This window comes from Suillus fuscotomentosus, assembly GCF_016647785.1.
Source record: "Suillus fuscotomentosus strain FC203 chromosome Unknown F5891scaffold_223, whole genome shotgun sequence".
Taxonomy (NCBI): domain Eukaryota; kingdom Fungi; phylum Basidiomycota; class Agaricomycetes; order Boletales; family Suillaceae; genus Suillus; species Suillus fuscotomentosus.
This window is the reverse complement of record NW_024539735.1, coordinates 25,190-46,299: the sequence shown is the minus strand read 5'-3', so window position 1 is coordinate 46,299 and position 21,110 is coordinate 25,190. Positions and strand designations below refer to the sequence as shown.

The 21,110-nt window shown below is 47.0% G+C and overlaps 6 protein-coding genes across 6 annotated transcripts; 5 read left to right on the top strand and 1 right to left on the bottom strand.

Moving 5' to 3' along the window:
• Positions 1–257: 257 nt before the first annotated feature.
• Positions 258–2,490, top strand: F5891DRAFT_1200179 (uncharacterized protein; the record flags this gene model as incomplete). Its single annotated transcript, XM_041368808.1, has 8 exons — positions 258–404; positions 458–654; positions 738–1,617; positions 1,661–1,797; positions 1,849–2,133; positions 2,190–2,289; positions 2,345–2,371; positions 2,431–2,490. 8 exons carry the CDS (start codon positions 258–260, stop codon positions 2,488–2,490), a joined length of 1,833 nt encoding a protein of 610 aa, XP_041216808.1.
• Positions 2,491–3,467: 977 nt separating this feature from the next.
• F5891DRAFT_1200178 (uncharacterized protein) lies at positions 3,468–4,829 on the bottom strand (the record flags this gene model as incomplete). The annotated part of the gene is made up of 8 exons (XM_041368807.1): positions 3,468–3,736; positions 3,793–3,840; positions 3,905–3,976; positions 4,032–4,135; positions 4,191–4,453; positions 4,510–4,541; positions 4,567–4,675; positions 4,761–4,829. 8 exons carry the CDS (start codon positions 4,827–4,829, stop codon positions 3,468–3,470), a joined length of 966 nt encoding a protein of 321 aa, XP_041216807.1.
• Positions 4,830–6,832: 2,003 nt separating this feature from the next.
• F5891DRAFT_259706 (uncharacterized protein) lies at positions 6,833–7,929 on the top strand. The gene is made up of 5 exons (XM_041371116.1): position 6,833; positions 6,884–7,111; positions 7,231–7,519; positions 7,573–7,800; positions 7,855–7,929. The coding sequence occupies exons 2-4, from the start codon at positions 6,987–6,989 to the stop codon at positions 7,627–7,629; spliced, it is 471 nt and encodes a 156-aa protein (XP_041216806.1). The 5' UTR covers position 6,833; positions 6,884–6,986; the 3' UTR covers positions 7,630–7,800; positions 7,855–7,929.
• A 389-nt stretch (positions 7,930–8,318) lies between these two features.
• On the top strand, positions 8,319–10,441 carry F5891DRAFT_1079606 (uncharacterized protein; the record flags this gene model as incomplete). The annotated part of the gene is made up of 16 exons (XM_041363420.1): positions 8,319–8,446; positions 8,497–8,506; positions 8,563–8,582; positions 8,633–8,665; positions 8,712–8,808; positions 8,868–8,896; positions 8,946–8,979; positions 9,032–9,064; positions 9,117–9,193; positions 9,255–9,309; positions 9,362–9,430; positions 9,480–9,590; positions 9,638–9,678; positions 9,736–9,767; positions 9,816–10,208; positions 10,261–10,441. Coding segments are annotated over 15 exons (950 nt in total), but the record flags the coding sequence as incomplete, so codon positions are not given.
• Positions 10,442–13,318: 2,877 nt separating this feature from the next.
• F5891DRAFT_259613 (uncharacterized protein) lies at positions 13,319–15,831 on the top strand. Its single transcript, XM_041371115.1, has 6 exons — positions 13,319–13,846; positions 13,892–14,271; positions 14,331–15,061; positions 15,124–15,524; positions 15,616–15,702; positions 15,757–15,831. The coding sequence occupies exons 1-5, from the start codon at positions 13,416–13,418 to the stop codon at positions 15,683–15,685; spliced, it is 2,013 nt and encodes a 670-aa protein (XP_041216804.1). The 5' UTR covers positions 13,319–13,415; the 3' UTR covers positions 15,686–15,702; positions 15,757–15,831.
• Positions 15,832–18,144: 2,313 nt separating this feature from the next.
• Positions 18,145–20,135, top strand: F5891DRAFT_259529 (uncharacterized protein). The gene is made up of 16 exons (XM_041371114.1): positions 18,145–18,473; positions 18,532–18,541; positions 18,599–18,618; positions 18,669–18,701; positions 18,749–18,845; positions 18,894–18,922; positions 18,977–19,004; positions 19,054–19,086; positions 19,136–19,212; positions 19,263–19,323; positions 19,372–19,446; positions 19,496–19,606; positions 19,654–19,694; positions 19,746–19,771; positions 19,824–20,032; positions 20,094–20,135. Exons 1-15 carry the CDS (start codon positions 18,435–18,437, stop codon positions 20,014–20,016), a joined length of 873 nt encoding a protein of 290 aa, XP_041216803.1. The 5' UTR covers positions 18,145–18,434; the 3' UTR covers positions 20,017–20,032; positions 20,094–20,135.
• The last annotated feature ends 975 nt before the right edge of the window (positions 20,136–21,110 follow it).

Genomic DNA, 21,110 nt, shown 5'->3' with positions numbered 1-21,110 from the left:
GGGTGTCATCTTTGGTGTGCTGGAACGACTGTCTGAAAAAGATATGCTAAGATACATTAGTGATAACAGTGTTAGAAGTGATGGAGAACATACCTAGTATCAGCATCGTAGCCATCATTATCCTGATCAAAAGACATATCTAAAACTCGTTGAGTGGATGTAGGATGAATTGATGATACTATAGAATGAATTGGACTTAGTCCGAAGTTTCCTTTCTTGACTTGTACTGCAGCGCCCCTTCTCATCATACCATCATTATGCCCGACACAACGACTTCACCGACAGGATACGCCAATCTCCTCATGTCTCAAATTTCTCCACAACATTCTTTTAATTCACAACTTAATTCCGGCGGCTCACATAATTTTCAAAATACCCGGCGTGATTGCGATACCAATAATACCGTGAGTTCTATGATAGAGAACTTGTTACATTAATGAGATACACGTGTCATTAGTCTACCATGTTGCCCGAAGGGCTCTGGGCTCTTCTTGATCAGGGTCGTTTATCTCCCAATGATCCTGACGTCAACATGATCTCACAATTGAGGCGAGAGATATCGGAACTCCAGCACACAGTCGCCTTTCTCCAGTCGGAGAAAACACAACTCGTCAATGAAAACTTGTGTCTGAACACAAAATGCGAAACATTGCAGTAAGTTCCAGTCATATCATGCGCATATATGCGCACCGTGTTTGCTGATGCGATCAATGATGTCATGGTATATCTTCTCTCAGGACCATACTTGTTAACAGTCGAGGTTCTGCCAGCTCGACTGCATCAAGTTCTTCTTTGTCGGTTGCAAGTGACAGTACTGCGGATCGAAAACCTACTCTTCTGGACGTCGCTCGTGAAGATTCTGATCATGACCTCAATGCAATTGATTACCCACTGGTCAGATCATGGACGAAGAAAGACTGGCAGGAGAACATGCCGTCAAGTACATCAGCCAATCCTGGATCCTCTGGGAAAAAGCGAGGAGCCACACGCATGGCACGAGGCATCAATGTAGCATGTACCTACCTGCAAGACCAAGCTGGCCAGCTGGTGTCTGCACAACGGGCAAAAACCATCCGTCTTTTCATGCTGTCATGTTTTCGACAACTCGAATCTCAAGGTCTCGCGCCCGAATCCATCGGCCAAGCATCGCTCAAAGTCCTACATTGGCTTATTCACATGCTACGCAAACATTACATTGAACTCCGTCTATGCGCTGACAATTGGAAAGCTATGAAATTAATGATCGACAACTATTCCCAATGGTACAACTACCACGTCGTCAAGAAACAAACTAGCGGTCATGTCAAGTCCGAAGACATAGAGACTGCCGACGATGACAACAACATTACCCCTCCTTCTTCCTCACCATCTGCGACACCTGCTGTTACCCCTCCTTCTTCCTCACCATCTGCGACACCTGCTGTTACCCCCCCTTCCTCATCTTCTTCAACACCTGCGGCTACCCCTCCTTCCTCATCTTCAACTTCTCATAAACGAGTTAACGTTGATATCGACCCTGTTGCAGAACCAGCGTTGAAAAGACAACGAGTCGAAGTGGAGGACCTCTCACCTTCACCTCTTTTAACTGGCCCTGATAATGATTTGTATATTGCACCGGTAAGTCAAATTTTCCTTCCGTTTTACTTATTAATTGTTGTAGATTATGCCACCTGCCTCACCCCGCACTGAGAACGAAATCCCGCGACACGCATCACCAGAACGTGAACCAACCCCACCTCCCCGTACCGACAAAGGAAAAGAGAAGGAAGTGATTACTGTGGAGGTCAACAATCCTCTGTAAGTGATCGCTCTATTGCTCATTACATTCTACTGATACTATTAATTTAGTTCTAATCTTGTCTTCAAACCTCGCCCCAAGCCAATCCCAAAGAAAGCTCCTGCCTCCATCGACTCTGCCACTTCTGGAACGACTAGCGCCGAGCCGACTATCATCACCCCTCCATCCAATGACCCATCGGATACCAACGCAGCTTCCCTCGCTGTCAAGATGGAACTCCTGGTAGCGACCCCCACGGAGCCCATTCCCGGTGCAATCAACTCGAAGGCCCAACCTGCAAAGAAGCGTCAGCCGAGCACAAAGCCCATGCGTGTGAGCTCGAAGATCACGGCGCGGTAAGATTTATCTATTGCGGTCACAGCAAGTAAGGCTAACACTATTATTATTATAGGAATCTTTGTGCCCTCGAATGGCAATCGAACGGCCATCAGAAAGAACCGGCAAGCGTCTTTGCAACCTACTGGAACAGTCTATCGAAGACTGACAAAGAGGTATGTCGTTTTTGTATTGATGTCATTTATCTACTGACTAGCACTATTATTGAAGGTATACAAGCACAAAGCGGCTCTACAGGTGCGTGGTTTTCATGATATCCGCGAGTATCTTCATACTAACAATGATTTGCCTTATAGCTCGGCTCGGCTGGACCCACTGAAAGGAACGGCGCCGGCGATGATGCAGACGAGGAGTAGCGGATGGATACGAGGCGGGATGGCGGGCGCGGGATGGCGGGATGTCGGGATGGCGGAGGCGGGCGCGGGCGCAGCGATACCACTACCTAACCATAGCGATACCTATAGATACATCATTCAATGGCATTAGATACCTATTCATCTCATCTAATTGGAACATTTTCAGCACATGTTTGCATCTAAAACCCATCTAAAACCAACTAAAATCGTATCGAAGCTCGTTTCGGTCTCTATCGTTTTTCGTCTCGAAAAGTCCCACTTTTCTAAAGAGGTCGAAACATAACGAAAAATTTCATTCCCTCATATTTTTTTCGATCTATATCTACACGTATCTACGTCATTCTTGTCGATTTTCACTGGGATTCAGATCATAGCATTCACAAATATTACATAATATTGCTCGGGCAGTGCGAAATTTTTCCAAAAACAACTGTAACTCAGTACTAGATGTCCACTAGAGTTCGCGCATTTTTGGGAAAACATCTATAACTCTACAACACATCCACATAAAAATACGATTTTTTGACGGATGGATAGCCTGACATCGAAAGTACAAGGCCTGCTAGTTTTTTCTTTTAAAATCGACGTGTTGAGTCCAGCGGAGACTTACCGCACAAAAAAGTGCGGGTTTCTATGGCGCTATATCTGCACATTTATTATTTGCGCGTTCCGCGGCTTGCGCGCTGCGCGTTTTCGTCAATCCAGAGTGGGCGTGTTTTAATCAAGAGGTTCCGCATTCCCGCACTGCGCGTTTGCTTGTTCAAGTCTCTACTAACCGAGTCATTCAAGTTGTGCAGAGCTAACTTAGCGGCTCACGCAGTATTATAGTTTTTCTTCTTCAAATACATACTGTTTTGATGGACCCACAAAATGAGATGAGGATGAGGATGAGATAATGGTATGTACTGCAACGCACGAGAAATGACAAAAACTAGTACCAAATTAGCATGCCTGTCATCAACAAATACTAGACCTGGTCACTTGTCAAACATTGTTTGGGAAACGGTAACCGACCCTCCTAACATGAGCTGGAGGTTAGCGGGCTTCATGGAATAGCGAGAATCCCAGGGATTGATCTGCTCCGGTGCAAAAGGGTCGTCAACGTGTGATCGACTGCGACACAAGACATCCGCCTCGCTGACTGACACGAATTCAGGTGGGGACGATAATGCACTCTTCGACTTTAGGAATTGAATGGCAGTACCAGCTGGCACTCCGAGTGGACTGCTATGAAACGACGCCGTTTCTGGCAACAACAGCACAGGTTAAATTTTAAACAAGTAGCACGAATGGAAAACTCACTGAGGCTATTGGACTGAGCAAGTTGAGTCAATGGAAATGGCTGAGAGCCTGTCGATGGCCCAGATTCCGTCAAAAACAAGGGAATGGCAGCTTGCCCACTCCTCGTCTGAACCATCATGCGAGTCTGATGATGAATCTTCTGCCTCCTCAGTGTCTGAGTCTTGGGGCAGTGTCGACTCAAATGCTAGTGAAAAGGTCAGTGCATGCTTTTGAACTGACACTTACATATATTGACATACCGAGAGCGTCTTTGACGAAGGCTAGAAATGCAGCCTGCACCACATCAAAATTGGCGTAAGTCTGATCAAACTGTGCCCCACTCTCAAGTTCGCCAACGTGATAGCTTCATAATATTAGGTAAGCGCACTTCCTCATCAACTTGATCACGCATCACTCACTTGAACACAGACACCTCACGGCGCTTATTCAGCTTTGGCCCGCGGTCAGTAACATTCTGTACTCTGATTTCGGCGTCTGCAGTGTCCTTGACTTTTTCTCCATAGTATTCATAGGAGTAAATGTCTATTTTTTGCGGTGCCCGGGTCCCCTTAAGTTCTACACCACCAGCTAACACAGTGTCGAACTTCAAAGCTCCTTTAACACCACTCGTGCAGCCCAGGCGAGCAGGGTTTTTCCGCCAATGGTACCATGTAGTTAGTTGCTAATCAAAATGAGTTGGTACGTGTGTTTCGCATGCTCACAGATGGTAGTGCTTACCTGTTCACGACTTTCCACAGTATTTGCCAGATCTTGCACTGAGTGTCAAGACCCAACTGGTTGCAACGAGGACTGGCACGCAATTTGGTGGAATGGTATGGGCCGGTTTCTTCTTGATGGTAGGAATCCACAGCCGTACGACGACACTGTCAAACACTTCAAGGAACTGCAGTTTGGATGTGTCAGTGAAGGATGCAAAGACCTCATGTTCAAGATTCTCGATCAGGGAGCGGCATTCAAGCACGCCGAACAATTTCTTTCTGAGACTTGCAGCTTCCTAGTAGAGAAACTGGTTTTCGAGCCTGAGCCTCCTTCGCCATAGTCTTACTAGTACTCATGTTAGTTTTACTCATGTTCAACCACAAGGACTTCATCCATCGTACGACGTAGACTCGTCGTGTTCAATTGTATAGAGTGATGTTTGTACCAGTACAAATACTATACTGCAGTGGTCCGAGTCTCAAATTGCTTGAAGGAAAGTAGAGATCATAATTATCATGGTGGAAACTTCAAGTCGAGTTTTGAGTCCAATCAAAACGCGCCAGCTCTGGATTGGCGAAAACGCGCAGTGCGGGAATGCGGAACCTCTTGATTAAAACGCGCCCACTCTGGATTGACGAAAACGCGCAGCGCGCAAGCCGCGGAACGCGCAAATAATAAATGTGCAGATATAGCGCCATAGGTTTCCCTAGAGTTCGCGCATTTCGTCACACCATGTCACACGTCTGCCGCGGTGCCGTTTCACATTCCGCACCGTTCGAAAGTCGACTGCAGCGTATTTCGGCACAGCGGAGTTTAGATGTGTGTAGTCTCATTGTAACGCTTTGGATAGATTGTCACGTCTGGGCTGTATTTCATTCACAGCAGATGATTCTGACAAGCATGTAGCCCCGGAGAAATTTATTTTAGCATTCTATAATCATGTATAATCATCATATCGCATCCCAGATTTTTCCGTGGTGATCTGACCTTCAGAGGGAGTCATCTATGCACAAAATGAGCCTCGAACACCTATAACTCGACCATGGCACGAGATCCACTTCATTTCTTGCCAAAAGAATTACATGGTCATGTGTATTATGTTGGGAGAAACCTATATACAACATACATAAGGATTCCGTGCAGAATTGCGTGTGCTAGAGCCAATGCGCGAACTCTAGGGACGCGCGAACTCGTGGGACTATCTAGTACTGATTGGCTCTGAACTAGGTATTACACCATCAACGTTGTCAACCATGATAACAAAGCGAAAGCAAAAACATGACTCACTGTCGCGATGTGCCGCTCGGGCTGCCCGATTGATTTCAAGCAGGCTAGCGGCAGACCAAATTTCCTCCCTAAGAGGCACACGTGAGTCATGCAGTTGAATCCTTGTTACACAGCGACCTGCTTACACCGTCGCCAAGACAAGTCAAGGGCTTGCAGCAACTCCCTTTTCCGCACAATTGTCCCTTGGTCCCACATCCGGCACTGACAGACATAGATGCTGTCAAAGCAACAACAACCGCGAGGAGGGAGAAACGCATTTTCTGTGCGAGATGATATGGAATCTTCTGAAGGGGATCTCGAATGATATGGGAGAACACTGTAGGACGACGACCAGCTTTTATATCCTGCATATGCTCATGGGCACCATCCTCATCGATTTGGCAGAACTGTTGTCACACGGAACAAATTTTGGCAGAACCTACGGGGGCGTATCCAATTAACAACGACCATTAATTCATAGCCTGCCTGCAGGCGTCGAGTGTCCACAAAACCCTTACTCGACTCGCCGGTCTCGTCCTAATACCTCATCCTTCGCTTCATCATTTGAACCTGCGCTGACCCTGCAATACAACAACAAAGTCAAAAATTTAACATCATTCCCGCCGATACCTCTGATATGTACTCGGTGGATATCTCGCGTCATTTTTCGCTTACTGGCTGTTCCGTTACATGTAGCACCTGGAATTCACCTGGGCCATTCGTAGGCCAGTGACCTGCAAGTACTTGCTGCGCAGAGATAATGAGGTATCTTTCGGAAATTGATACTCACTCTCATTCTTGGCATGCGTTTGGTCGAAGATCCCTGGTACAGTAATCATGGCCACAGCCATCACAGCTCGCTCTATAGTTTTAGACAACCACGACGGTATCAAGTTATTCCATGGCAAACCCCGATGACCCTAGTGTTCGTTGAATGTTGGTTTCGGTGTGATGGGGCAGTGATGCGTTAGTGGTGCGGCAAGTTGCGGCAGTGATGCGGCAAAATACCTGAGCCCGTCCGAACCGGTGGTTGTCCGAAGTTGTGGTAGCCGATAGTATCAACAACTAGCGTCACAGTAATACTCAAGCTTCGTCGATACTTCCGACGCTGATGCTGATGATAAAGAACAACTGTTGTATTCTATGATCCTCAACCTCCAACTCAAACCCCTCGCTTGAAATTCCTGTTTTCTCGTTTTGATCTCTCTCCATCATCCACAGCTCCCTTGATGTTTTCCCCCCATCCGACAATCACGACGGTATCAAGTTGGACCATGGCATACCCAAACGACTCTATACTCCCTCGAAACCAAGTAATAGTGTTAACCGCGGCTGGCCGGCCACTACTATCAAGGTACAGCGTTCTTCGGAGTTCCTCTTCCTCGTCAACTGTGTCCGTGTCCCTTGCACCTCATCCAACACTCACTCGGTGAAGAGAATCACTCCTGAGCCTGCGATACTCAATGCCAACAGGCCCAAATCTCTCTCCCTCAACATAGCCTTCACCAACTACGCCCACATCTACTACAGGATCCCAAACCGCCACGAACCTCTCCCTCCCAAACACAACAGGTACACAAACCCCTTTCGTCTCTACAACGCAGACGTCTTCAAATGTCTCTCAGACTCCTCTACGGCTCGATCCCACTCATGCATGCGCATTCTGCAACGTCGACAGTGGCTGGTCTTCAATACCATGGCATTGGACCCAGGACACATGAATCGAGTTGGAGATACCATGCTCATATTATTTAGATCGTTTGTGCTTTACATCACTGATGTTCATTGCTTTCATATTTTGATCGACCGTGCCAGGCCCGTTTTGAAGCTCCAACTTACCTGCTGGGTAGTCCGTGGCAAATTTACAGCTGACGAGGTTTTCGAGCGTTTTGTCATTACGTTCTTAAGTTATGAGGCACTCCTCATTCCGACGTAATGATCAACGTGATGAATCCTAAAGAACTGCATCGCTTCTCTGATTGCCCGCATCCCCTGCAGGATCGTTGCTCATCAACGGCACTGACCGCATGAGACAAGATTGAGGTGTGTGAAATTATGCATGCATGTGATTTTGCATTTACTTTGGATACTTACCAGGTGTAAGTTATCCAGTCGTTCCCAATGATTCATTTGTTCCCTCGCCTGTCAGCAGCAACTGCTTTACGCGTAACACGCTGAACATTCGAAATTATTCTACCCATTTTTGCTGTTCTTCCATAAGGTTTCAAAATCGTGATCCAGGCCACGTGAGAGACGGGTTTTCAATGAGGTTGTACTGCGCCAACTTTCTCTACTTCCATGCCGGGCCCGCTGTGCCAATCATCTTACTGATTGGTATGTGGACTTATGTGGATCACATGCTCTGAAGTCTCTGGAAAAGCGGGGTTCATCAACCCTGACTACCCCCGTTCTCGTTGTCAACCACAGCGGTTCTGAGGTAATGAGCTCAGGGGTACAGATGTCAAGTCGGGAACGTTTGATGATGATGGAATTACCATATACTTAGGCTGCATATGAGGTAAGTATAGTAAGCCTGTCAGTGCATCTGATGGAGTATGTGACTATGATACTCACCCACATAGCTCTACTATCTTCAGCGGACAACATAAAAGGAAGACGATCATTATTTCAAGTTCGTTCGCTCAGGATGGGTCAGTGTGCGGATCTCAATGGACGTCAAACTATGGCAGTGCGTACCCTATTTCACTTGCCATCCTTTATTTTCTTATTCGAATTCAGTATGTCGAAGGTAGTCTATGCTCGTCGGGTTGTTGTTTGTCCTGCACAACTGAATTTCTATGACAGTTGTGTCCACAGCGGTTTTGGTATGGAGCAACGAATAACATGGTCGAACAATGACCAAACTCTTTTCCAGCTGTTCGACTTCTGCATTACTTTTGACTCGGAGGTTTGTGCTGTTCGATAGCCACATGAAAACACTAACATAATATCAGGTTCGCTGGACATGGGGGAGAAAATGGGAGATTATGAGGATAGCCTTTGTCATTTCTCGCTATCTGCCGATTGCAAGTGTTGCTATGTACCGATATTGTGAGTACTCAGGATCGTCTGTCTACTTCTCGCTCTTTATTGACAAGTCCCTGCCATAGACAACGTTCAGTCACTTCAAAGAGGAATTGTAAGCTTGAGTTTCTGTGACAGAATTCAAGTACCTGACAATATTTCAGCCTAATCCTGGGATGTTCATTGTCGTAGATGGCAGTTGCGTATTCAATAACTTTCAAAGCTCTGAACGCTCAATGTGTTTTGCTAGCCATGACTACCTTGGGTTCTGCTGCTGCTGACGGTCAGTATCAGCCCCAAGTCAAGTCGCTTTACCCTCATGACTTCTTTTCCAGTGCTGCTTGTGGCAAGGACATATGCGTTTTGTGGTGGCGAAAAGAGGATTTTGATCGCAATATCATCATTTGGCATGGTGACCTTGGTCCTTCGTCCTGGCCATTTTCTTGTTGCTCAAAGATTACACATCATTTTAGGCCACAACGGCAGCTATGCTAACAGTTATAATTATTGTCGTGAATCAATCTGGAAGTCAGATTGTGTTTCCTTTTCATATTTGCCTTCTACTGACCCCATATTCCAGATCCTCAGTGTGGCGCATGGGAAGGACAACAAAGCATCATTCACGGTTTGCACACAATCTTTCAGCTTGGTACGTAGTGTTTCTATGATTCTGCTTAGCGCTCACGATCCTCTGCTAGTGTTGATGTTCCTGACACTCTACAAACGCTTCAAATTTCACCGAACGGAGAATGGTCAGTTGGTTACTGCTATATATCGGGATGGTGTATTTTACATGCTGTGCATTACTCGTGAGTCCTTTACAGATCCTTGTCAAGATCACAGCATTCATTTGCAGTGTTTTCAATGTTGGACTGGCTAACCATGCTTGTGCATCCTGTGAGTATCTTCAAGTTGCCTTCAGCCTCGAGATAAGTTTTTGACCAGATTGCCCAGTTATCATTTGTTTGTGGTTTCTATGGGCCAGGGTAAACCCCATCACAGTTGATTCCATATCTGATGCTGAATCAGAAAAGCCCACAGACAGTCATGCACAGTGTTCTCGCCTCACACATCCTATTCAATCTACTAGCAGCGAACGAATCAGGGGACGTCATTGAAAACCTGCCAGTTGCCCCGAGGATGGTCTTTGCTCAACAGATCCAAACAGCATCTTGTGTGGATCATCTAGAACTGTGGGATAATACGGACCCGTAACTTATTTTTGACTATAGTGCTGTTAAATATAACTGAAAACTCAACACACGCTCGTTCTTTGTACACCTTTCCAACACTTTTGCCATTCCAGCGTCTCAAACTTCGGCATTAAAACTCTGGTGGATGACAAGGCTAGATTGACATCATTGCTGTTGTGTGAAGATCGAGCCCACAAAATTGTGAACTGCTGCCATGGAGCTAGGAAGTGAAGGGTGAGAAATTCAATGAATGTGTCATGATTGGCCAGTGACATCGAACCTTCAGAAGCTTCGAGAATCAAAAGCAGATCCAAGCAGCATCATATTTTTTCCATCAACACCAGTGACCACTTCCTCCAGCGTTTACTCCGACTTATTCCTGGCATGTCTCCTCTTGCGACTCCCCTACGGTGCCTGAACAGCTTAAGATATCCCAGGGGCCAGGGGCCATGACTATGCGCTTGCTTGTAGTTTAAAAAAAATCGTATTCTTTCTTATCAATGGCATATTTACGTGGCACAACCTCCGACTGCTTCCTGAGTCAGGAGTCACCGTATTCTTGCCGCTCTTGCGGGCATGATTTACCGCATGGTAAAAGCGGCATGTGTTCTCTGAAATCCCATTCGACTCTGTCCGTGTGGGACAAATACAGGGTTTTAGTCCCTGGTATACTATTATCAGAGGTGAATGGGGTCAGCGCCAAGCCTGCGTGCTCCGGAGCCGCCCCGTGCCCCACGACAACCTTCTTTGAAGCCTTTGTTTTATCAAAGAAACGTTCTTCCCGTTATAGTAGGCTGTTCCTTGCGTCGGATTCTTCAGTAGTGATGAAGAGAATTGCTTCGACTCTCCATTCGGCGCTGTCTCGTTTGGAGAAAGTATACATCATGATAGATAGAGATTCTCTGTTTCTTTACTCGGTCCATATGCAAGCTTCAGAGCCAGAAGAATGTTGCATATACAACGGGTAAAGATTCAGGCCTGAATTATCAAAAACCTCGCTGGCCGGCTTGCTGCGCGTATCGTATGAAAGACTCGGATTTATGTATGCAGGGTCTTGAGATTGTGGATCATCGAGTAAGCGGTGGCTGGTTCACTACCCACCACCCAAAGATAGCAAACGTTCGGCGGTGGTAGGAGTAAGGTAGGAGACCTTCGAGTGCAAAGGCTTGGTCAGCGCGCGAGGTCGAACGTTGACCGGAATGGACCGAGAACTGTACAGTTAATACGAAACCACGTCGCATCTCTGGCTCCTTGGCACGGTCAAGAAGGGAATTCTATCTCCAGACCAGATCCTTTCTTTAGAATTTGGAAGCATTCTCTTCGCTCACTTATTTTTCTTTTTTCGAACAGCCCCCCCTGGTATAATGAAGGAACTGCGCAGCGAGGCTCCTTCTCGTTGATATGTCGTACAACCTCTGATGGGGCTCGGTCAAAACCTACTGACGTTTTTTTTTTCATTTACCTGCCCCACTCCGCCTTAGACACCACACCATAATCATCACTCTTCCCCTGTTGTCCTCCCGTACTAGGACATGAAGACGAGGACAGTTCATTCGTGGTGTCGACGCTCCTCGCCAATGTGCCTAATTGTCGCTCGCTTGATGAAGAGGATTACTTCCCGCTTGCTACTGTCTTGCTGAAAGTATCATGCGGACAGTATTTCTCTTCGTCTTTGTTGCCGGCTTGTGTCACTTTTATCAGATGTTCATCGATTATATGCGCTCCATAGACTTTTTCTCCTTTTCTTTCTTTCTGGCGCCCGCCAATAACGACATCATTCAAACTCGCTTTTTGTTCATACTCACGACATTAAATAGGCTGTGACTCTGGAGAAGAATTACTTGCCGTGAGCGACTTATTGTTCATTGACTTTATCGTTTTCATGTCTTCCTTGGAACGCACTTGTATGAATGTTTCTATTCTACCATATGTTGTGTTCTTAGCAAGACTGACGACAACGGTGTGTTCAAACCCGCTACCTGCCTATATATATGTCCACCGAGACATCGAAGAAGTCAGGAGATCTGATACCCAACGGTGATGAAGATAGCGCTATGCGCTCACGGTATGAGGAGTCCGTTCTTCGTTATCAGCGTGGTGGCACCTACGTACATTGCAATTGGATATTGATACCTGGAATGCTGAGTCTGGTATGGTCTGCCATCAACAAAAGACCCTTCGCTTCTCAGATAGAAGTTTGGAACTTACGGTGAGCTTACGGCGATGGCGATGCGGGGAAATACCACTGATGTAACAGTCTAAGACTTGTCCGTAAACCGAACATCGTCCAACTGAGCTATACCAGATATAGCTTGATCAGAACAGATTTCGACTTGGTGTCGACCAACTCGACTTTTTTAGATGCTGGTCTGGCCTTGATTTTTGGTCCAGAAGGAACCAGTGAAGCTTGCATAAGGCCTATCAGGTCGCTTTAGTGTATGTGTCGTGTAAACTGTGCGACTCAGATTCAGGTTGCAGATTAATGATTGAGTAATACTAGTGCCAGCCCTGGTCATAGCGATAGCTGTATCTGCCGGCCAAATATTGAACTATCTGGCCGTCATGTTCAGTGATAGCGATGAGTTGCCAGTAACATTAAGAGTGGAAGGGGGAGGTCCAAGTTGAACGAGCGCTCGGAATGGACCGGGGACTATATAGTTGAAAGACCAGAAAAGTTCCATGTATATGATCATGGCATGGACAGCATCGGCAATACGAACATATATTTATGAATCTGAACACGTCTGCGGCCGCATCTGTCGCGATGGCAGACTCTTATTTGACTGGGTCTCCGGCCTGAGAGCCAGTCAAAAGAGTCTCATGCCTCTGGTGTCAGACATGACAGCTGTTGCACTGAAGACTCGGAAGAGAAATATTCAAGCGTGTACGAAGCTAGGACAGGATCTCACCGTGACGTGTACCGATGCGTGCCAAGATGTGATATAAGGGTACAGAAACTCTGGAGGCTAATCCTCCAGAGTTGGTAACTTAGCGGGGTAATACTGTTCAACTCATAGTCTCTCGTCGGTACAAAACTCGGATGCGCTCGTACTTATGAGCTTCTTTTGCGACCACGACAATTACGGAGTACGTACCCACTATACCTGCCTCACTACCAGGAAGTTTGTCAACTTCTTCGTAAGACTTGAAGGGTTTTCTATGGCGTGCCTTGACCCTGCAGTCGTCTTGGGCTGCAATCGATCACGTCAACGATTTTTTTCCCTTTCTCGTGTCTAGCAAATTACGACACTGTCGGTGACCGGGCGCGCGTGTGATGGCGGCGTTATAAGAAGCCAGTGCCTAGACCACTACTATATCCGAGTTAATTTGAAGTGAAGCCTGCTTATCACCCTGACGGGGATGCTGGGATGAATTGATTAAGTTCCGAATGTTCCGAGTTCTTAAAGGACATGCACCATGAACGCGTTTTAATGGTCCTCAATGTCCCCATTCCGAATAACTCGCAGATCACTCAGAGCTTATATATTTCTGGTCATCTTTGCTTCCACTTTCGTAGTATTCACCCTAACACCAAGTCATTCAGTGGTCAGTACTAACCTTCCTACAAATTTTAGTATATACCTCCCTCGAGTGTATCAAGCACACCGCTCTGCACCTACAGGATCACCATGGGATCTAGACTCTGATACCCTATACCCTGAACCACCACCACAACGCCCCTCCCACACTTTCCGCTCAGACGGTCTCCTCGAAGTACATCCAGGCGGTAGACACCCCATCCTTGACCTCATCGAACACGCAGAAAAAGAGTGGGATGCAAAACTCGCACGCGCTAGTAAAACGCTTCCCGAAGCAGTTCGTGAGTACCACCTCAGATACTCCAGAGCACCTCCACCTGGCTTCGATAGATGGTACGTTACTCGCATCCCTTCAGACCCTCCTCTAACCCCAAACAGGTGGGCATACGTCCAAAAGCACAACGTCCAGCTCCCAGACGAGTACGACCAGATCAACCTCGACCTCGCTCCTTTCTGGGGTATAAACCCTGCACGGCTCCAAGAAATCCAGCTCGCTCACGAAGGTCACCAGCACAGCTACACCATCGCTAAATCAACAACCTCAGGTCCTGTCCACATCGGAAACGAGTCACTCCCCGCAGACGAAGACGCTCGCAAAAACTTATTAGTAGCCGCCAATCAGCTCCTAGACTTGCTGAAGGGCGTGCAAGACGAGTTGCCGTTGTTTAGAGCTGTGTTCAGCCCCCATGACAACCCAAATGTCTTTCTCACCCATGACATGAGGAGAAAGGTTGTCGAGGCTGGGGAAAAGGGGAAATGTACGTTACTCCCTCTCTCCCTACCAACCATATCCAATTCTCACACGCACCCGAACAAGCACTCGACTTCCAAACACAAGACCCACCCCCGTACATCCGTGGCTGGATGCACGCCTGCCCCTTGAACAGCGTCGCACGCAATCCACCCCCCTCCCCACCCCCACATACCCCAAAACCCAGAACATTCATCCACGACCACCTCCTCGCCATGGACCCCTGCGCTCACCCTTCCCATCTCGCCCAGCACGGCCAGTTCCTGAGCCACGGCCCCGGCCCCGTCGCGTACCCCTTCCCAATCCCACAGTTCAGCTATTGCAGTAGCCCATTGCATTCTGATATCAGGGTCCCGATCATGTTGAGTTGGGTGGATGACGTCGAGGGTGTAGAAGAAGGGGACCTGGAAGAAGCGTGGATGCAGAAGGATGAGGAGAGGTTACTTTGGAGGGGGTTGAATACGGGGATTCATCATGGGAAGGAGAAGCCTTGGAAGGATTCGCAGAGGGGACGCTTGATGGATCTTGTTTCTTCTTCTCCTTCCTCTGGCCTTGAGAAACGTACCACCGCCCACCCAAAAACCATAGACGCTCTCGTCACCGATCCGTCGTCCCCCGACGGTGTCGTAACGCAGACCTTTAAGAAATCAATCGTGAACCCTGCGATGATGGATGTAGCGTTCGCTGGCAAACCGGGTCAGTGTGAGGAGGAGGTGTGTAAGGAGGTGGAGGAAAGGTGGGAGTGGCGGCGGAGGATGGGCTTTAAGGAGGCTGTGAAGTACAAGTATGTCCTTGATGTGAGTCCTGTCTTATTTGTTTATTGCGTTGCTGGGTGTTAGTTTTACTGATGTTTTGGCAGGTGGATGGGAACGGCTGGTCGAGTCGGTTCAAGAGACTCATGACGAGTAATTCGGTTGTGTTCAAGTCTACGGTATATCCTGAATGGTGCGTTTCCTTTTCTTCTCGTGTTTTAATTTTCCTCAACGATTTCCTTTCCTCCTTCTACCCAACAAAATCCCTCATCCAATCCAAAATCAACAATCCCAACCTAAAAAGGTTCACCCACCGTATCGCTCCCTGGGTGCACTACGTCCCCATTCAAGTCGACTACTCGGACCTGTACGACTCGCTCCTCTTCTTCCGCGGGGACCCGAGCGGGCATGGTGCACATGAAGACCTTGCAAAGAAGATTGCGAGGAGAGGGAGGGAGTGGAGTTTGAGTTTTTGGAGGAGGGAGGATATGGTGGCTTATTTATATAGGTGAGTGGGGTGGTGCGCGCAAAGGGCTGGATGTTGAATTCCATCTCGCGCGCAATGTCGACTTGTTCTTATTCTTATCCACATCCCTCAGATTATTTCTCGAGTACGCAAGAGTCATGGACTCGGATCGGGATTCACTTAATTTCGAGTTGGAGTCATAGGGTTCAGATTCGAGTCGGTGCGTAAACCTCTTACTTTTTCGATGGAACGACCCAATTAAGTCTCGTCACAGAGACTTCTAGAACAGCATCTCTGCGTGTCTCAGATAGTAGACACAGCACACACGTTTATACCTCGCACACCACGCGTGTTTTCATACCTCATCACGTACTTATTCCTACACCGCACACACGCACCACCCCACGTTGTACCAATCCCGGTGCTGGTCATTGATGTACTTTACGCTACTCTATGCGCCGCGTGCACTCGGGCTGCGCGTTTATTGTGTACGCATATTTTATACCCGTCTAGTGAGAAGCGTGGATACCAATTGTATATCTGATGGTCGAGAACAAGAACCGGGTGGTCGGTTGACCCTGATCTATTAACTTGAAGCTGGATTTCGAGATAGTTGCAGGCGCGTGTCATGATGAATGTACTGCCTATACGGTGCTTGACATTTAAAGGGGAGTAGTTTTCTTTATCGAGCGAGTGTCGGATGGGGTACAAGGGACAGATGATGAGGAAGAGGAACTTGGCAGTGCGTTAGTTGATAGTTACTAATTCCGTCGACGCTGTTCCTTTTGTCCAGGGAAGTGTATGGTCATCGGGGTTTGCCATGGGATAACTTGATATCGTCGTGTTGTCTAAAACTGTAGAACGAGCTGTACCATGACTACTGTACCAGGGATCTCCGACCAAGCGCATGCTACGAATGAGACTCAGTATCGGTTTCCAAAAGGTACCCCATTATCTCTGCACAGCAGTTGTAGAGTCGCTGACCTACTAGTGACGTAGGCGAATTGCAGGTACTAGATAAGGGAGCAACGAGTAAGAGAGATATCGACCGAGTACATATCGCAATGACTGAGGCCGATGATTCCAGCGAGCGTTCTGTGATTACGAAGAAGATAATTGTCGATGTCTGCTGGCAGGTTATGATTTAATGGTCGTCATTAATCGATTCCACTCCGAAATTTCTCCCATGTGACGATGATAATCATTCTGCCAAATCGATGAGAATCTTGCCCATAAGCATATGCAGGATATAAAAGCTGGTCGTGTTCCCTCATCCCCCTCAGAAGATCCCATATCACCTCGTACATAAAATGCGTTTCTGCCTACTCGCTGTTGTCGTTGCTTTGACAGCATCTATGTCTGTCAGTGCACAGTGTGCGACCGAGGGAGAAACTTGCATAGGCAGCATTTGCTGCCTAGGTTTGTATTGTGTTGTCGATAGTGTGAGTATGATCAGGTCGCTGTGTGGCAGGGATTCAACCACATGACTCACCTGCGCCCCTTAGCAAGGAAGTTTGGTCTGCGGGACAAATTGAGCCGGCAGCCCGAGTGGCACGCCGTGACAGTTAGTCATGTTTTTGCTTTCGCTGTGATATCATGGTTGATAGTGCAATACCCAGTTCATAGCCAATCAGTTCAGTTCCCGCGGTCCACTACTAAGCTTGAGTTCAAGAGGCTGATGTTTACTTCTTGACTTGGTCGGTGCACTGGCAGGGTCAGCGCAGGTTCAAATGATGAAGCGAAGAGTGAGGGGTTAGGACGAGACTGGTGATTCGAGCGAGGGTTTTGTGGTTACGAAGAAGAGAATCGTCGATGCCTGCAGGCAGGTTATGATTTGATGATCGCTGTTAATCAAATATGCTACCACGAGTTCCGCCGAAATTTGTCCATGTGACAACAGTTCTGCCAAATCGATGAGAATCGTGCCCAAAAGCATTATAAAAGTTGGTCGTCGTCCTACAGTGTTCCTTCATCCTCAGAGATATCATTCGAGAATAGAGATCCCCCCTCAGAAGATCCCATATCACATCGTACATGAAATGCGTTTCTCCCTACTCGCCGTTGTCGTTGCTTTGACAGCATCTATGTCTGCCAGTGCAGAGTGTGCGGCCAAAGGAAAATCATGCGAACTATGGGAATGCTGTGAGCAGCTTTCTTGTGTGAGCAAGGCAGGTAACAAGGATTCAACCACATGACTCACCTGTGCCCCTTAGAACAACCAATTTATCTGCGTAGTCGACCAGCCTGCTGAAATTTAAGCCGGCAGCCCGAGCGGTACGTCGCGACAGTGAGTCATGTTTCGGCTTTCGCTTTGTTATCATGGTTGATGGGTGTGGCAATACCTAGTTCGGAGCTAATCAGTACGGTTGTTTTTGGAAAAAATTTGTACTGCTCGAATGTTTGAATTTATCTGAAAATGATCATTCGTGCCTAGTCTTGCCCGCGGAAGCTTGACTCCAAGAGGCTGTCAAAACAAGCCTCTATTGCTATTGCTGTTAATAATTGATATTGGGAGGTCGTACGAAGATGGAACGCACTGCACAGCTTGAATCTGTTCGTCTAACGTTGGCTGCTATCTCTTGATGGAGCCAACAATCGCGAGACGTTACATCGTCACGTGACAGACGGGTTATTTTGTATGAGATCTCTGAATGCCGTTCCTTCTGGTACACCGTGTGCGGTGTAAGCTGCTATCAGCGGCAATCTCCAAGTTCTGGACCATCATGCATGCTGTGCTCCAATCACAGCATAGTGCGACATAGTGCCTCGCATCAATGTATGATCATCCATGCATCATCAGATAACCATCAGTTTTGAGCGCCTTATATTTCTTTGTACTTACAGCCGTTGCTACGTGTCATCTACGACCACAGCAGTGCACTGTGTTGCAGTGCATACTGCTGCAGTACTTATTGTTAACAGCCTGCCATTCATCTGTTGTATCACTCGAAAATGTCAGTCTCAAACACCTTCGGTTTGCAATTAGCCAAGGTAATTCATTTGTGCTTTTGCAGTCCGACTCCTCTAATGCATCATCTAATTACCAAAGTATACTAACGGTAAGGTTGGCCGATGACAGTGCTTGTCATTATTCACAACTCTCTTTTACTCTGAAGTCGCTGCATCAGCACTCCTAGTAAGTCGTATCGTCCCAGTCTCTTTATAATGATTCTCATGTATCACTAGATTTATGATTACTTTATCACGTCACATTCTGAAGTCAGTGGAATCAGCCATCCATGTCTCGTCGCTAATTTTTCTTGTAGGTCCAATGGACTTGGGGACGGAAGTGGGGAATTATTCGCATTACCTTCACACTTTCACGATATGTACCTTTTGCTGGTGCATTTATGACCTCGTATTGTGAGATACAGCGGTGTGCACTACAATGCAAAGCTGATTATTAACCAGCCGCTGTCAAGACATGGGGCACCCAAGATGTGAGCACAACCTTTATCAGCGCAGTATCGACTACAACTCACATTGAAATATAGTGTGCACCTTTTAACGATGCTGTAAATGGTCGGTCCAGACGGCTTTCATGATGTGACTTTACGACGACATTTCACAGGCTTACATTTCGTGGGCATCATTGCCTCGGAAGGTTGGCTTTGGCATACCATGTTAGCATCGGGCATTCACATTCACGACAGGTCTGTTGATCGCCAGGGTTCATGCCTTCTCCGGCAACAAAAAGGCCAATCTTATTGTTCTTTTATCCTTTGGCTTGGTGCAGTGATGTCTCTATTTCCTTGTGCATCACTAACTCGTATAGTGCAGACCATCATGGTGACGTGTGTGGTCCTAAGTGCCGCCCCCATCCATTTCAGCAACCCAGAAGGCGAGGTCTTAAAGTTCGCCTCTTGGTCTTAATATTCATTTTTTCCAGCTGGCCCGCCTTGCACGCTTGAGGGGGCTCGTAGCAGTGCTTTTGGGTATGGACTCTTGATGATCTTCGAGATTGGTGAGGTGGCGATTAATTCAAATATGTTATTCTGACGATTCACTTCTAGTTCTCATGCTCATCACTGTATTTGTGAAATATCGGCACTATTTTGGTTTTCATAACACGTTAATAAGAAGTGTCTACGGCGATGGACTCCTCTACATGTCCTGCATCACAAGTATTAACACCATTGTTATTATGATTTTCGTGCTGACATCTCTATAGTGGTATCCACTCTTAATGTGATTGTCATCTCTGTGTTCCCTGTGAGCTTTTTTCTGATTACGTAGGCTTCGAAGAACTGAGCACACCCTTAGCTCTCATACAGCGAGATGTTAAACGTGTTAGCCTGGTCATATATATATATCGTCAAAAGCTCATATTCGACATTTTAGACCCCAGATTGTTGTGCACAGCGTTCTCGCTTCGCGAATACTATTTAGTCTTCAAGCGAACAGGGAGCAATCGGTCATCCCCACATACCTATCGACGAATGCACCGGAAATGCAATCCCTTCCCGATGGGTTTCAAGCGTGGTATGAAGGCAGGGAGACATTTACTGATGCTGGCCAACTAGATCAAGCTTAGATGTGCTAATAATTTTGTGGGTCCCATGGATAGCATTGTCATTTTAGTTGGCTGACTATGAGTTGCTCGTCTCCTAGTTTCTCTTTGTCGTTGTAACGGGGATGTCGATTGCAGATAGTAGCGTAGTCAACCAATTAACATCGTTGACCGGTCAAACCATAATGCCAGAAATGGCTTTAGCTGGAGCTCCGGCAACACTTGAACTTTAATGAACCACGAGTAATATCAGGCACAATCGATCGTTTTTCAGATAAGTTCAAACATCCACATTGCTCGAGCAATACCAAAACTTGTCCCAAAACAACTGTACTGATTGACTGCGAACTAGGCATTGCACTGTCAACCATGGTACCAAAGCGAAAGCAGAAGCATAACGTACTGTCCCCGCGTGCCCTTCGTACTGCCGACTCAATTTCCAACCAATATGCAGGTCAAAACTCCATTCTAAGGCGCGCAGGTGAGTCATACGGTTGAATCCTGGTTGCACAGCGACCTGCTCATACTCACGTCAAGTCCACAAACCATGTTTGAGCAACAATCTGTATTTGATTGGCAATATGTGTTACATGCACTGACATGCATAGATGCTGTCAAAGCAGCAGCAATGGCGACGAAGGAGAAACGCATTTTCTGTGCGAAGTGATATGGAATATTCTGAGGGGATCTTCAATAGTATCTCTGAGGATGGGGGAACACTGTAGGACGACGGCAAGCTTTTTATATTTATGGGCACGACTCTGATCGATTTGGCAGAATTGTTATTGCTATCAGGTCAGACGGCAGAAATTTCGGTAGAACCTGCAGGAGCGTGTCCAATTACGACCCTTATATCATAACCTGCCATTAGGTACTGGGGCCATAGTTAGTATAGTAGTTCATCAGAGTGAGTCCCCTCGCATAAATCACTCATTTGAACCGTCTCTGGCAGCACTCCGCTCTTTGCAATTCAGAAATACAAATTTCTTCACTCGTGCGATTTGTGTGCTGCTAGTCTTGAAAGAATAACCAGTTCATTCTGCGAACGAGGCGATGGTAAGATTTACGCGACACCGACACGACGAAGCTTGATGCAGCACGATATGGGAGAGACTTGA